This window comes from Perognathus longimembris, chromosome 2 (genome assembly GCF_023159225.1).
Source record: "Perognathus longimembris pacificus isolate PPM17 chromosome 2, ASM2315922v1, whole genome shotgun sequence".
Classification (NCBI taxonomy): Eukaryota; Metazoa; Chordata; class Mammalia; order Rodentia; family Heteromyidae; genus Perognathus; species Perognathus longimembris.
The window spans coordinates 9,285,196-9,299,441 of NC_063162.1; the positions used below are offsets into that span (position 1 = coordinate 9,285,196).

General features: G+C 51.2%; 1 protein-coding gene across 2 annotated transcripts in view; it reads right to left on the minus strand.

Annotated features, from left to right (window-relative positions):
• Nucleotides 1-14,246, minus strand: part of Grk5 (G protein-coupled receptor kinase 5) — a 177,982-nt gene that overhangs the window by 19,172 nt on the left and 144,564 nt on the right. For both annotated transcript variants that reach the window (XM_048338136.1, XM_048338135.1), the window contains 2 exons: nt 4,316-4,416; nt 2,423-2,515 (listed from right to left, as the gene is read on the minus strand). In XM_048338136.1, coding sequence (XP_048194093.1) covers nt 2,423-2,515; nt 4,316-4,416 — 194 coding nt within the window. The remainder of the gene's footprint in view (nt 1-2,422; nt 2,516-4,315; nt 4,417-14,246) is intronic.

Consider the following 14,246-nt stretch of genomic DNA (forward strand, 5'->3'; position numbering starts at 1 on the left):
GGGCACACGCAGCTGCCCCTCTGCAGGACCGCCCAGGGCTCTGCTCCTTCCTTACGCACAAGAGCAGCCCAGATGGCCTAGACAAATCTGCCATGCGCCAGTGTCCACCACGTGGCCTGGGAGCCTTTCCTACAGCCTCTCTTGAAACCACATGAAGGCGGCCCAGGCCTCACAGTTTATGATACACAGAGAACAAACAGTTGGTTGACGCTGCCGCAGAAACCCTCTGCTAGGGGAAATGAGCGTAATGCAATTTCCCAGGAATTTCTTGGTTAACCTTGGAAGGGAAAAAAAAAATCCCTTTAATATTTCAACAGTACAGTACTAACAGGCTGCGATCTCATTGGGGCGGGGAGGAGGAAGGGAGGGAAGGAAAAAATGGGAAGGCAAGGTGCTCTCAGTCATTTAGGGCAGTCCTAGGCCAGGATCCTGGCCTCTTGGATCCAGAACAGTAATGCCTTCTAAAAGGATGAACTCCTAGCATCTTTGCAATTGGTATATAGATTTAAAATGTTCATTTTGGTGCACTTGGAACAGGTCTGTGAAACAAAACCCAGTTGCCACGAGTAAGACTGGAGTTGAAGTTCTGGGTAGACTAAGGGCCAGAACTTTAGTGAGACACTGGGGCTCAGGCGTCAGGCTTGGTAAGCCTTTGCTGTGTGGAGGGACTACCATCAACCTTCCCATCCTCAGTGAGATGGAAATGATGAGAAAGAATGTGCATCTGCTGCATCCGTCCCAAGGCACCTTTCAGCTGCTGTGGTGTAGATGTGATTATCTGAACTCCTTGGCATAAAGGCCATGGCTCTTTAGAAGTCTCTACAGTAACAGAGTTCTGCTACAAGCCCCTGATTCATGGCAACTTGGCACTGGCTTCAGGCCCTTCTGTCCCCATTCTGCAGATGAGAAAAAAATACTTAGGCTTCAAGAGGTGGAATGAGCTGCTTGCTAAGTTCCTGTCCAGTAACTGGTGGGGCTGAGACTGGGGTCTATGCAGCCTGCTACAGAACTCCAGCCCTGAGTTCTAGCCTTTCCATGCCACCTCGGCAAGAAGGTAGAGATTGGGGTCGTGTGTTACACAGCCCAGAGCTCCAGAATGTGCCAGCTCATGTTGCGACCCTCAGCCCATGACCGGGCACGAGCACACGAGACAGGCATCACTGTCTCCATTTTATCAATGAAGACAGCGAGGTGTGACTCTGCCAGGCCGGTCCTCTGGGCTGCCCTCGCAGCAACATGGTGAGCATCCTCTGGTCACTCTATCACCCGCCCCCCTCCCCGCCCCCTTGCTACACACACACTCATTAGAGTGGAGAGAAATGGTCTGTCCAGCAGCTGTAAGCACGTTGCTTTCCTGCTAGGCTTCCTGAAATGGGCAGTATAGGGCTATACTTGGGGGTCTTGGCCTGAAGCTCCCGCATATCTGCAGGGGAGCCTGGCTCTCGTGGAAAGCTGGCACACAGGCCCCAGGAGCACCATGGCTCCCTGGTCTTCAAGCTTGGATCACCCTGATAGCTATGAGTACCAGGACTCGGGGTGTGGGGAGGGGGGGTCCTGGGCCACTTGCTTGCTGAGGGGGAGGGCAAGTCATGTTCCTGCTCTGTCTCTGCTTTCTCCCCCCTCACAGGGAGGCCACATCTGTCTAAGTGACAGCCCTGCTGTGAGAGCACTCTGAAGAGCACGGGGCAGCAAATAAGCCATGCATGGATAGCCAATGTCACTCATTAGAGAGATGAAAAATCAGCAGTAAGGAAGCCCCGCTGCTCACTCAAAGGGAGGAAAACAGAAGAACGCTGTTGGCGAAACTGGAGAAGCAGGGGCTCAGGAGCTGCAGGGACTAGAAATTGGGGGTGCTGTTTTATAGGGTGATTTAATACTCCCTCACAGTTTCCAATCAGGTGCCTTTGACTCAGAACTTCTTTTGCTAGGAATTTCTACAGATGTACTTGCAAAAACACATAAAAACTTAGTATAAAACTAACCATTACTTAGGAGAGGTTGCACAAAAAAATGGAGACTAGGGACTGGCATGTAACTCAGTGATAGATTATGTGCTCAGCAGGTATAAACCTTGGGTTTAATTCTCAACATGGGAAAAAAAAGGGGGGGGAGTCTCAAAATCTGTCACCTAAAGATTATGGTAACTTTAATTTGCTAGCACGGAAGAATTCCCAAAGACATTGAGCCAAAGAAGCAAGAATAAGATGCTGTGTGTATGTGTGTATTGTGTGATTCTGTGTGTCCTTTAACAAACACAGCATTTCTAGGCTACCCATGAACTTAATTAGCAGAGAGAAGATGGTTATTTTCTTGCCACTGTGGGCCTGTGACAAGTAACTGCCTCTAAAATGAATTCTCAGATGAGCTCTGCGCTCCCCTCCCCCACAGTCCTCCCCTCGAGGCAAGGGTGTGCACTGCTTACCTTTCCAACCACTTCCACTGCAGAAATCGGTCAAAATACATGCTGTCCAGGTATTCGTGGAATGGTTCTCCCTTCAGGTAGTCATGGACAGACCTAGCTCAGAGGGACAGAAGGATGAGCATGTCGCAGTCCCCACCTCGAAGCATCCAGACACAGCTGTACCAGCAGGTTACAGCCTCTGGAAAGGCACACCAAGAGGCTTTGCAACAGGCGCTGAGCATCTGCTATCTGAAATTAGTCACTCCTGAAAACAGACTGCTTGCCATCCAATGGGCACTGTTCTAGGCCCTGGGGCCTAGAGTGAATGCAGTGTGCAGTGCAGACACTGTAATGGTGAATACATTAGTAGCTCACAGTGTTAAATCAATGACCCCAGGGCTGTACCATCACACATTTGGGGTCGATGAGGTCTCTGAAGGCGTGACCGTGAGTTGAGGTGGAATGGATATAGGATCCAAGGCTGAGGTGAGGGAGTGGCTTCCCTCAGGTAATGGATTCAGAAGTGGGGTGGGTGCAGAGCAATACACAACCCCTGGTGCCTATGCTAGGGATGTGGTTCAGGCCCTGCAAAGCTACTAGGAATTTTCTGTGTGTGTGTGCAGCAGAATTTACTGCTGATTTGCTACTGGCCAGGCCAGGTTCTGAGACACCTGAGACTCCTGTGTACCTTAGACTTCACTGAACAATCTCGTACTTGGCTCATGGGAAAGAGAAGGTATTGTGGCAGGCTGGGGAGGTTCCAGAGGCAGTGCCTTGCTAAACCTGAAAGCCAGTATGCATGTATTTGGGGCCATGTGGCCCTTGTCTCGGGTACATGGTCACCAACCAGATCCTACCCACTGGCCTCACACAGGGTGGTCCTCCCAAAACATCAGCTCTCCCTGTTGTCCCCCAGCTCTTCCTTTGCAAGATTCCTGGTTTTATCACATACATTCCATGAAGGCCAGGGCAGGGCCTGGTTTACCTGATATCCCCCAGTACCTGCCTGGTACACAGCAGGTACTCAGTGTCCTTGGCGCTGAATAAAGGCATACAAAAAGACGTATGTGTGTGTGCCTGCATTGTGTCAGCTCAGGGAGGTAAGTGGAGTTGTGTGTGTGCATGTGTACAGGGCGTTGGGGGCTTAGTTGGTGCTCTGTGAACCCCACACCCATTGGCTGTCTCACTCCCTCGTGGGATATAGTGGCTGCAGATAAAGTGGATAGCAGAGCCAGCATCCTGTGGCTTCATCGAGTATCAATTCCACCCAGCTCTGACTGGTGCAATATTGGGGACCAGGGATCTGGGGAGTGCCCTCCAAGCCACCCACTCAGAATCAAGGCATTGCACATGCCTCTGTCTCAACAGCCCAGAGAACCACTCGCCACTTGCTTTCAGCATCATTTGGGGACCTGGTGCTCTGGTATCTTCTTCCCTCTCGAGAAGCACAGGGTCCTCCTTATCCATAGAGACTCTGTTGCAACACGTATATATAGCAAGTGCCTGGAGCCACAGACAGCACCAAACCTATGTACCACACCCCTCTCTAGATGTGAACACCTGTGATCAAGTTCAGCTTATCAATTAGTTACCATAAGGGCCTAATGACAATAACTAATGACTAATAGGACGACTGTCGTAATATACTACAGTGGAAGTTATTTAAAACTTAAGAATTGGTTGGTTCTGGAATTTTCCATTGACTATTTTCAGACCCCAGTTGACTGAGGGTCACTAAAACCGTGGGAAGCGAAGCCTTGTATGGAAAGAGTGCTGCACACAAGGAGCTCCGCAGCTTGGTGAGAGCCTGAAGACCCGCCCTGGTGCCCCAGCTGTCAGGCGGAAAGTTAGGGACAGCCTCATGCCGCAGCCTGAGGAGGAAAGCAGGGCCTGCCAGGTGGGCGGAGAACTTACTGTGCAGAGGGGGAGAAGAGTTCTTTGCAGGGTCTCTGCAGGAGCTTCGCCTCTGTCTGGGAGATCAGGTCTTGATCAACTTGGGTGATGAAAACTGGGGACTGGAAGGCAGAAAGAAACGGAAGCAGTCAGAGAAGCACAAGTAACTGAGAGGCTGGAGCTGCCCCACAGGTGCCAGCCCAAGGATCAGTCGGACCCAAGGTGACAGCTATGGCCCACAGCTGTGGCCCTCTACCTCCTGTCCCCACCCCTGGCCTAGGCTGTATGTGGACAGCGTTTGGTGGCATGGGGAGGTTGCTAATAAGGCAAAAGGATGTGCAGGAGCCATGATAGTGAGATTTCTTGCCCTGCCACTAGCAGGCTATGCGAATTCTTGGAGGTCATGTGGCCCCTCTGAGCCTGTTTCTCCTCTGCACCGTGATGGTGTTTGTGGTCCAGGCCCATATTCAGAACTGACAAGGTGTACAAAGGCTCACGGTTCATCCACAGGCTCCCACTCAAGGTGAGTACCTAGCTCGGCGTGAGGTTCAGGACGGGGCTAGAGTGTGAGGGAGTGGGGTGCTCACTAGCGAGGGAGGATGGAGTTTTTGGTTCCGCTCTGAAGTTGGCAGACATGGCTTGAATCCCAGCTCTGCTACAAAGGCTCTGGGGCCTTCGTCTTCCCTGCTTGGTCTCTGTTCTCAGGAGGATACTAGGGAGTATGTTTCTTTCCAAGAAAAAAACACACACAAAAAAACAACCAACACAATGACAGTTTCAGGCACAACATCAGGTCCAGATCCCGCCTGGCACGCAGCAGCAAGCATGACCTCCGCGTCACCACTGTGATCTCACTCTTCTAGGCTAGGCTGTGTCCAGAGCATCTGAGGTTGGGAAGGATGGCTCGGAGTCTGTGTCCCACGCAGGTGCGGCAAGCCACCTGGGGGCGGCGCTCCCCCCAGGACGGCCTCACCAGCCATCCCCTCGCCATTCAGCCTGGCCAGCTGCTCCCAGGGTCTGACTCAGCGGCTGGCTTCAGGGGTGAGTTTTTAATAAATTGCAGGGAAAACTTGAGAAAATTGCCAGGAGTGGGCTCAGAAAGACAGGCATAAACATGACTTTCTCCCCAAAGGATGCTGAAAGCAGCGAGGCTGGCTTGCCCTCCCACTACGGGGCTAAGGACTGGCCTAAGTCTACTGGGTGGTGCCTGCAAGGGGCTCCGTGCCAGGGGCGGCGGGGGAGGCGGCTGCAGTTGGCAGGTCCTTGCTGAATGAAATCAGGCTCATTTTCTATTCCCCGTGGCTCTGAATGCCCAAATTCCTTTTCCAGCCCCACCCTCTCTGTGGGCTTATTGCACCCTTGAGTTTCCCTCCTCAGCGGAGCCTGAGAGGCTCCAGCCTGGTGGGCGTGATTCTGGTAGGGTTGCCATGCCATTTCTACCAAGCATTTGGCTCATCACTTTGCCATGACTGTCCTGTGGGGTGGCAGCTCCGTCCTGCCTTCTGTCCACCCTGCCCTGGACTGTTCTTGCCCCCCAGTGCTAAGAACCTGGGCCTCCCAACCAATAGCCCCCTAGCCTGGGCACAAGGTAGGAGCTCTCCAGAGACAGCCAAGGGCTCCTTTAGATCTGAAACGTGAAGTCTGGGGTTGTTTGCTTCTATGATGGGAGGGAATGTGCCGGGGTTGTGGCAGTTTTCACTCTCTTGGGAACCAGTGACTCCAGGCTGCCTTAAAGCAGTCAGGCGTGAAGACAAATCATGGCTGTGGGCAAATTCTCAGGAGAAAGTCTGGAAGGGAGGGCATTTTGCCTGGCACCAAGTGAAACGTACAGAGTATTTGTTAACCAACAAGATGATAGAATGTGTTGAGCAGGATACAACCTTGAGCTCGGTGTGAGTCAGCTGAGACCACACAGCGATGCTGAGTGCGTGGGCTGTGTAGGGATGGATGCAACCATTTTTTGGACCTGAGGAGGAAGGACAAGAATTGCCCACCTGTCTGCCCTCGGAGGCACAACTTTGCCAGGGATCTGCCTTTGTGCTCACCCAAGAGGAACCAACCCACCCAGCACAGACCCAGCTGGGGGCTGGCAGGGGCAGGTAAAGCCAGCGTGGTCCTTGACTTCAACACCTGGCCCCCAGCAAGGCATAAGTGATATATAAGGAAATATCCTGACAGAGACGTTCTCGCAGCCTTTGGCGATGTGTGGTGATGTATAAAATGGGCTAGCTAGACCTCAATAGCTTTCCATTTTCTTTTCCTTAACACCAAACTTATCTTCACTGCCAAATGAAATTCAAATAGATCCAACATGGAAAAGTAAGATAAATAATTGGTAACAGTGATTCACATACATTGAAGACCAACCCTAAAGCGTGGAACAAGATGGCTCTAGGAGGTATTATCAGGATGCTAATTTTGCAGATGAGGAAACACAATTTCAGAAAGGTAAAAAAGTTTCCCAAGATCACCCAGCTAGGAAGTGGAAGAAAGAGGATTTGAACCCAGGGTGGCTGAGTCTCAAGTGAGACTGATTGAAGCTGGTAAGCTGTCTGGCCCCTCAGTCCCCTCCTACCCCTCTACCTTAGCTGCCGTGCCTGCGGGATCAGAGCGAAGACTGGCAGAGGCAGGTGGTACAGCTCATGTAGACAAGCCCTGCTCACACAAGATCGTTATAGGTAGAGGGCATCTGGGAATGGCTCCATGGAGGACAGAGTCACAGGCAAAGCAGACATTGGCCCAGACTTCTCAGCTCTCTCCAACCTTCATGTGGAGAGCCAACTGTCCAACTGCTCTTGCTGTCCCTACTGTTCTTCCTGGAATCCAGGGGTGTCCCAGCTGCCCAGGCAAAGCAGGAAGTTAGAGAGCTGACCATAATGCCACTGGTTTAGTGACCATGGCTTTAAAATCAGCCTTCCGGCTTGACATGAGAGATTAAGTGATTACAACCAGATTCCCTTAATAGTGACTCCAGGGAGTGCCAACTTCGCCAACAAGATTGGGATGAAAACCTGAATCTGCCAAGAGACATGAAAAAAGACACAGTGTTGGCCCCTGACTCTCCCCTGCAGAGCTGGGGCTTGCTGCCTCCTCTTCCAGACCCACTCTGCTCTTCCTGCCGTTGGGTCTGGCGACCCAGGCAGTTTCTGAAGTCCATTAATCAAAATGTGCCTTTCTAGCAGGAAGAGCTGAAATGTCCATTGTCCATGGGTCGTTTCGTGGGGACTGCTAGACACAGAAAAGCCCTCCAAGCCACTCTGAAACAGGCCAGGCCCATGGCTGTTCTGAAGCTCTGCTCCTCCTTCCTTTGTCCTCCTCTCCTCCGCCCTATACTGTGTCACCCTAATCTTCAACATGCCAGCTAGGCCAGAGGTCTTGTCTTCTGCTCAACAAGAAACAGGACTCAGCAATGTCCAGGAATAGTATTGGTGATTGGTAGCAATTGGGGATCTGGAGTCCACAGAACTGCTGCTAGACATAGGTCAGGATGGTGGTCTTGCTCATAGAAGAAGCTGGCAGTCTTGAAGCTGTGTTTGTACAGCACTGGATTTGGTGTGAATGTATAATGAGTTTGGGATGACTTGCTAGCTGAGAGGGCCCTCAAGGAAAAGCTAATGTTTCCCCTCCCCCCAAGCACTCTTAGATTCAGCAATGCTTCTCCCCTCCCAAGTTTTGACTACAGGATCATAGAACAGGACTAAACCAGGGACTTTCAGGCACTGATGCAGGCCCAGGACAGTGGGTGGTGGTAAGGGATGTGTCGACCAGATGGTGCTTTACTCAGTACTCAGTCCCAGAAGCATGGACAGAACACTCCCACTCCAAGGTCTCTGTCTGACGCTTAAACACCCACCCTTATAGAGAGAGGGCCAAGGGCAGGCTGCTAGCCCAATCCCAGACCAGCCTTGGCCCATTCAGTTAAGTGGTGGAGCAGACAGTCCAGGAGGTGGCACTATTGGGTCCCTGAGCTATGAGCTTCCTTTTGCAGCCCGAAGAGAGAGAGAGAGAGAGAGAGAGAGAGAGAGAGAGAGAGAGAGAGAGAGAGAGAGAGAGAGAGAGAGAGAGAGACATCCCACAGGGAGACTGGCCCAGAGCCTTCACAGGGAGCACACTTGAAACAGGCACCACTGCAGTGTTCTCAGACTAGAAAGTTCAACTTCCACACTAACAGTTGAGGGGGTAAATGAGTGCAATTTGAGGAAGGCGCTGCATGGGCGAGACTAGATGTCAGAACTACAGGGATGGCCTAAAGGTGTGCTATGGTGGAAGCTAACACCGTCTTTAAGGCTATAGCATCATCGGCCCTACAGAGAACATTGGGAAGGCTGCTGCCATCGTGGTCTCCATGGCTGCACCTGAGTTGGTGAGAAATCCCAGATGTGAGGCTCTTGTTCCTGCGTCTGTCTCTTATTTCAAGAGGTCAGAATGGAAGTGGGGTCAATTGTCCTGGCTGGTGTCCTTTGAGACATCTAGGGCTGGAGTGAAACTGCAGGGCCAAAAGTGGCTCCTCAAGTTAAGTCCCTCCCATACCTCTTCAGTAGCAGCCAACCATCCTTGTTGCCCTTGTGAGGGGAGGGGGGAAGAACACAATTCATCCCAATTTCAGAGGAAAGGATGCACTGTCAGCTAGACTGGCTCTGGAATCTCTCTCTTTGTCCCCACCTTGCTACCATAGGTTCAAGAATTTCCCCCTCCTTCCCAGGCTGTTCAGAAGCCCCCTCACAAGTCCTTGTTTCTACTTGCCTTGTGTTTGGAATCATGACCTCCAAAGAAGTCTGTCTGCACCCCACAGCAATGATGGTTCTCACTGCCTTCAGGACTAAGTCCAGTGCCTTCGTGGACCTTACCCCAAACAGCCTTCCTTGCTTCTTCCTTTCTCTGCCTTCTGCTTTCAATGCTGGTGCTGTTCCTGGGTGACTCTGGCTATTTAGCTCCAAGGCCTCTCCTTACTCCCTCTAGACAAGAGCTCTTTCCATTCATTGTGGTGTGTTTGAATCCCACCTATCCTTCAGGACCTGCCTCCAATATAACCACATTCAAGATAACGCCCAGGCAGGGCAGTTAGGACCCAATTCCACCTCCCAGTGATGACTGCCATCATCAGAGTCACCATCGGCACCTGCTTACTACACGCCAAGTTTCTAGGTTTACATGGGATTGTTCGTTTGGCTTTCTCAGGGTGGGTTTTATGACCATGAGCTCCACTTTTCAAATGCAGACGTTAAGTGACTTTCCCTACGTCACATAGCTGGTTTGAGGGCAAAGATGAGATTCAGACCCTGGCAATCTGGTTTGGAGCCTTATTCCTAAGCAGTGTCATGTCCTTTAAGGATACCTTGTTCCTTCCTAGATCGTGCGCAGGAGATAACTTTGGTCTTGAAGAGAAAGCCCTGTTTGGCGGCCCATTGGGGCTGAATGATGAAGTGCAGCAGATCTTGCAAATTTTGACAAATTCTGTTTGTACAGTACTGTCGCATGTAACATGCACATATGCACATGCACGCACAAGCTAATGTCCAACGCCAACATATGCTTTGCTTCAACATACAGAAACCTCCCCAAGAGCTAAGTGCTCATTAGCAGTGGTTCTGCTAGTGGACAAAAGGTCGGCCAGGAGACTGTCCGCTCTATTTCCAGACGCAAGCACTTAGGCCTTAATGATGTGTATGTTTTCATATGTGGGCAGCTGACATTCCCCATGTAAACTATTTGCAATTTCCCAATGTAGATAAACTGGGCTTTTAGGAAAGGCTGAACGGGAGGCAAGGCTGTGGAGGAACAAGGGGTTCACGGGGTTCTCTTCCTTCCCAGCAAAGGGGGTTGTCATGTCTTGCTGGACCAAGGTGGAGGCAGCCACTTCTTGGGGACCTCCACTTCTCTTCCAGGAAGAGGACAGGGGAGGGGCCCTCCCACAAATGTACCCTAGCAACCCCTTGGCCCTTCATGAAGGGATCTGCGTCAGCCTGGCCGTGGGTGGGGACAGGGGTGGGAATCAGAGTCCCGGCAGGAGCCAGAGCTGGAGGCAGCTCTCGGTGCCAGAGAGACAGGCAGGCCTGACAGTCACTGGCCTGGGCAGAGCTGGGCATGTGCTAGGCCCTCTGTGGGGGTTTTCCCCCACAGATCTGTGTTTCTGTTCTGTTGGGAAGAATGCTGTGAGGTGGGCTTGTTATTCCAGGGCTAGAGAGATGGAAACTGGGCCTCAGAGCAGGCGAAGAGCAGACAGTTTCATGGCCATCTCACAGAATGGAGTGCAGGTTCTGTGTGCAGTGGATGCTCTGTAAGTGCAGACAGCAGTCAGCAATGGTAGGCCTCTCTGCTCCAAAATCCATAATCTCGTTACTTCTCTTTGCTAGAATGAACTAATGATGTTCTTAGCATACAGTAGGTGCTCAATATCATTCTGTGTGTGCATAGTGTGTAAGTGGCTTCTTTATGTCCCTGAAGTACCTCATGGAATCATCTGGTCTACCCCTGAGCCTTGGTGACAAGCTAGGTCAAGGCATATCTTGGGTAGAAACTGTGGGCTAAAGACTCTGAGGCTGCATTGGGGAGAACTTGAAGTGCCCTTGGGAGATGCTTTCTGGGCCCTATCTCTCATGGTTTCATTTACCATACGAAGACTCTCTTGCCTCCAGCTTTCCAGTAACTTGAACGTGGAACCAGAGTGAGGAGTGTGTGTGTGTGTGTGTGTGTGTGTGTGTGTGTGTGTGTGTGTGTGTATGTATGTATGTATGTAGGGCAGGGAAAACTTCTTCCAACTCCAACTTCTGGCTTAGGGTTAAATACACAGTACAATCACAACCAGAAGACAAAGGGGAAAGTTTGTTGACCAGCAGCCGCAGAGAGCATTTCCTTGCTTGGGGTTAAGGTCTGGCTGACAGGAAGAAAAAGCGCCATTCTTCCACCTTTTAAATCAAAACCTTAGGGCCATGTGTTAGATCAGTGCTGTACGCCCTCGGGTCTGTCTGGAGCAGTTCCTCCCTGTCCATGGCCAGACAAGAGACACAGTCCATTGCTCTAAACAAGACCAGATCAAAGGCAAAAGAGGGGAGTTTTGTTTTCTGGGTTACTGCAGGGAAGCTGAATCAGCCCAGCCCTGCGCTTACAGGCCAAGTTCCCTTCACTCTAGACCTGATGTCAATACCTGCTCCCCGCAGGGTCCTGCAGTCAGTCCAGTGGGGGATGCGTTAAAAGGCCTGTGCACAGTGCTGTCCCTCGCAGCCCTGTTGGACAGAAGCTCGGCTGGACAGGCAGACAGTGAGTGGAGGTTCTCGTGCTGGAGGCCGGGAAGATGGCATGTCTTTTGCCATTGGGTAGTTCATTATGAGGCTTAAAGCTTGCCATAAAGGTGGGCCTGGTCACCAATCAGCAGAGGTATCTGAAGCTGAGGAAGCTCAGGCTTTGGGGCTCTCCACTCACAGTCCTGCAAGCTACAAGGTGTTCTACACATCCAGCACATCGAAACCACAGATGAAAAGAACCTGCGGTTCTTAAATATTCTAAGGCTTTGACCTCAAATGCCCTTTTGTACATACCATTCTTTTCCCTAAAGAGAAGTCATTCCCCACATCATTTAAGCTTTAGCCCCCAGGTCTTTGTTGCCAACCCAATGCAGAGTGCCTGTCACATGGGCCCTTTTCCAGTGGGCCGCCCAGAGTCTGTCTCCTTCCTCTGTTGGCCACCAAGACCCTAGAATGGTTCTGCATTGGATCTGCTATCTTTGGCCTTCTTCACCGAAAATTCTGAAGACCTGGAGTGTGAGCTCTCTATAGTGTTTCAAGTGGTTAGTGGAGGGAAGGTGGGACCAGCAGGCTGGCACTGTGTGTGGAAATCAGCGAGTGTTTAATGTAACGCTCCTAACTGCATTACAGCACAGGTACTTGGCTAGTACTCCGGAAACTCTTTTAACTCCCTTGGGTATTAAAGAGTGGCATCCTCTGTACTTCTTTGACAGTGGTGGAGCTAACCCCAAGGATAGCTGGATTCTGCCAAGGGATTACCAAGGATGGGAACTGTCCTTGTGGATAGAGTCGAGGTTCCCTATTCCCTGAGTGTTCATTCTCTGCCCAAGTCATGAACTCCAGATCAAGGACTTCAAAAAGGCCAACCCAACTGGCCGATGGCAGGTGTTTGAGGTCAGTGAGGACCATGGGTGACCAACTGTGGGCAGCCTCATGGTCCCTCAGTCATAAGGCACAGATGCCTTGATGACTGAGCTCAGGTTTCACCAATGCCACGAAAGAAGTCTGGAAAGGCAGTGAGGAGACCCTTCCATCTTTTACTCCTAGTGTATAGACACTAGGAAATCATCCAAAAGACCAGGGCATAGAAAAAAAATTCAAATTTTCTTTATGATAAAATGAGAGCTTTTCATAGCTTTCAGAGCATACAACTACCTCCGAGGACCCCAAAGAGACAGTGAGCTGATGGGTAGCAGCAACTGCACGACAGGCCGCGTGGTCAGGAAGTGTGTGCAATGAGCCCTGATGCTGGGGGCACGTGCCAGCCCTGCTGACCTAACCCACGGCGGCCCACAACATCCCTGGCATCAACAACGTGGAGACAGAATCCTTGAGAAAGAGCCATGTCCTCAAAAGGGGGACAGGGGAAAGAAGACTGTGCTTAAAAGACCTAGGCCCACATTTCCTCTGTTGTCCACAGAAAGGATGAGGAATTAGGGGCTTTAAACAACCACAGACTTTAGCCAGGGGCCTGAGAGCTAGACACTAGAAAGGAAATGACACGATGACCCTGACCCAGATCTCAACCCTTTACGTCAAAGCAAAAGATGATAATGAATAAAATGCAATGTGCCAGACATGGAGCAAGGGGCCAGCTGAGCTTTGTCAATGTGATAATTCCTGGTCGTGACCTGTGGGCCCAAAGTCTGTGACCTGAGATGGCATGCTATTCACACAGCCCTCCATGCAGGACTGTAACCCAGAGGACTTTCCCAGACAGTGGTTTTTGCATCCTGCTAGCTCCACTCAGGCCAATGCTATCATGTATAGGGACTTCACACACGCAGTGCAGGTCCCCGGGGCTGAGTACAGAATGCGTATAGCAGGAAGATAGTAACGCGCAGGCTTTTCGTGAATGGGCAACAAGGGCATAGCCAGCCATTACTTTCTAGAATGTCCACTGCCTTCATATTCCACGGCTCCCAAACCAGCTTTTCTCTCGTTAAGATTTCATTCCATGAGTCTTGAGGATGAATAATGGGCCTAAGATCCAAGGAATTTACCTAGGATCCCTTTATCCCCATGAGATATTTCTCTGCCCATGGATGGAGAGAGCCACACAAGCAGCCAAGCCCAGGCACCATGGGTGGAGAGGGGCACACAGGAGGTTGGTGGCATTTGAGTACCACAGGTGGGTGGTGCCACAGAGGAGGTTGGAAAAACACAGGCACCATGGATGAGAAGGGCCACATAGGAAGTTGGCCAGGAACAGGTACCATAGATGGGCAGCACCACACAGCATGTTAGCTGAGCATAGGCACCATGGATGAGAGGGGCCACACAGGAAGTTGGCCAAGCACAGGCACTATGGATAAGATAGGCCACACAGGAAGTTGCCCAAGCACAAGCACCATGGGTGGGTGGCAGCACATGGGAAATTAGCCAGGCATAGGCACCACGAATGAGAAGGGACACACAGGAAGTTAGCTGGCGCAGACATCATGGATATGTAGCACCACAGAAGAGGTTGGTGGGACACAGGTATACCATGGATGAGAAAGGCCACACAGAAAGTTGGCCAAGTACAGGCACTACCAGTGTTTGGACTATTCAAGTGAGGTTCGGGTCAGGGGTGTCTTCAGGACGCTGGTAACTGACCTCCAGCCACTCCAAAGAGAGGAACTGGGGGCAGGAAATACAATATACATAGAACAGCCATCAGAAGCAGGGCTAGCTCTACCAGTGTGGAAGGGAACCTGGAAGAGCCTGCT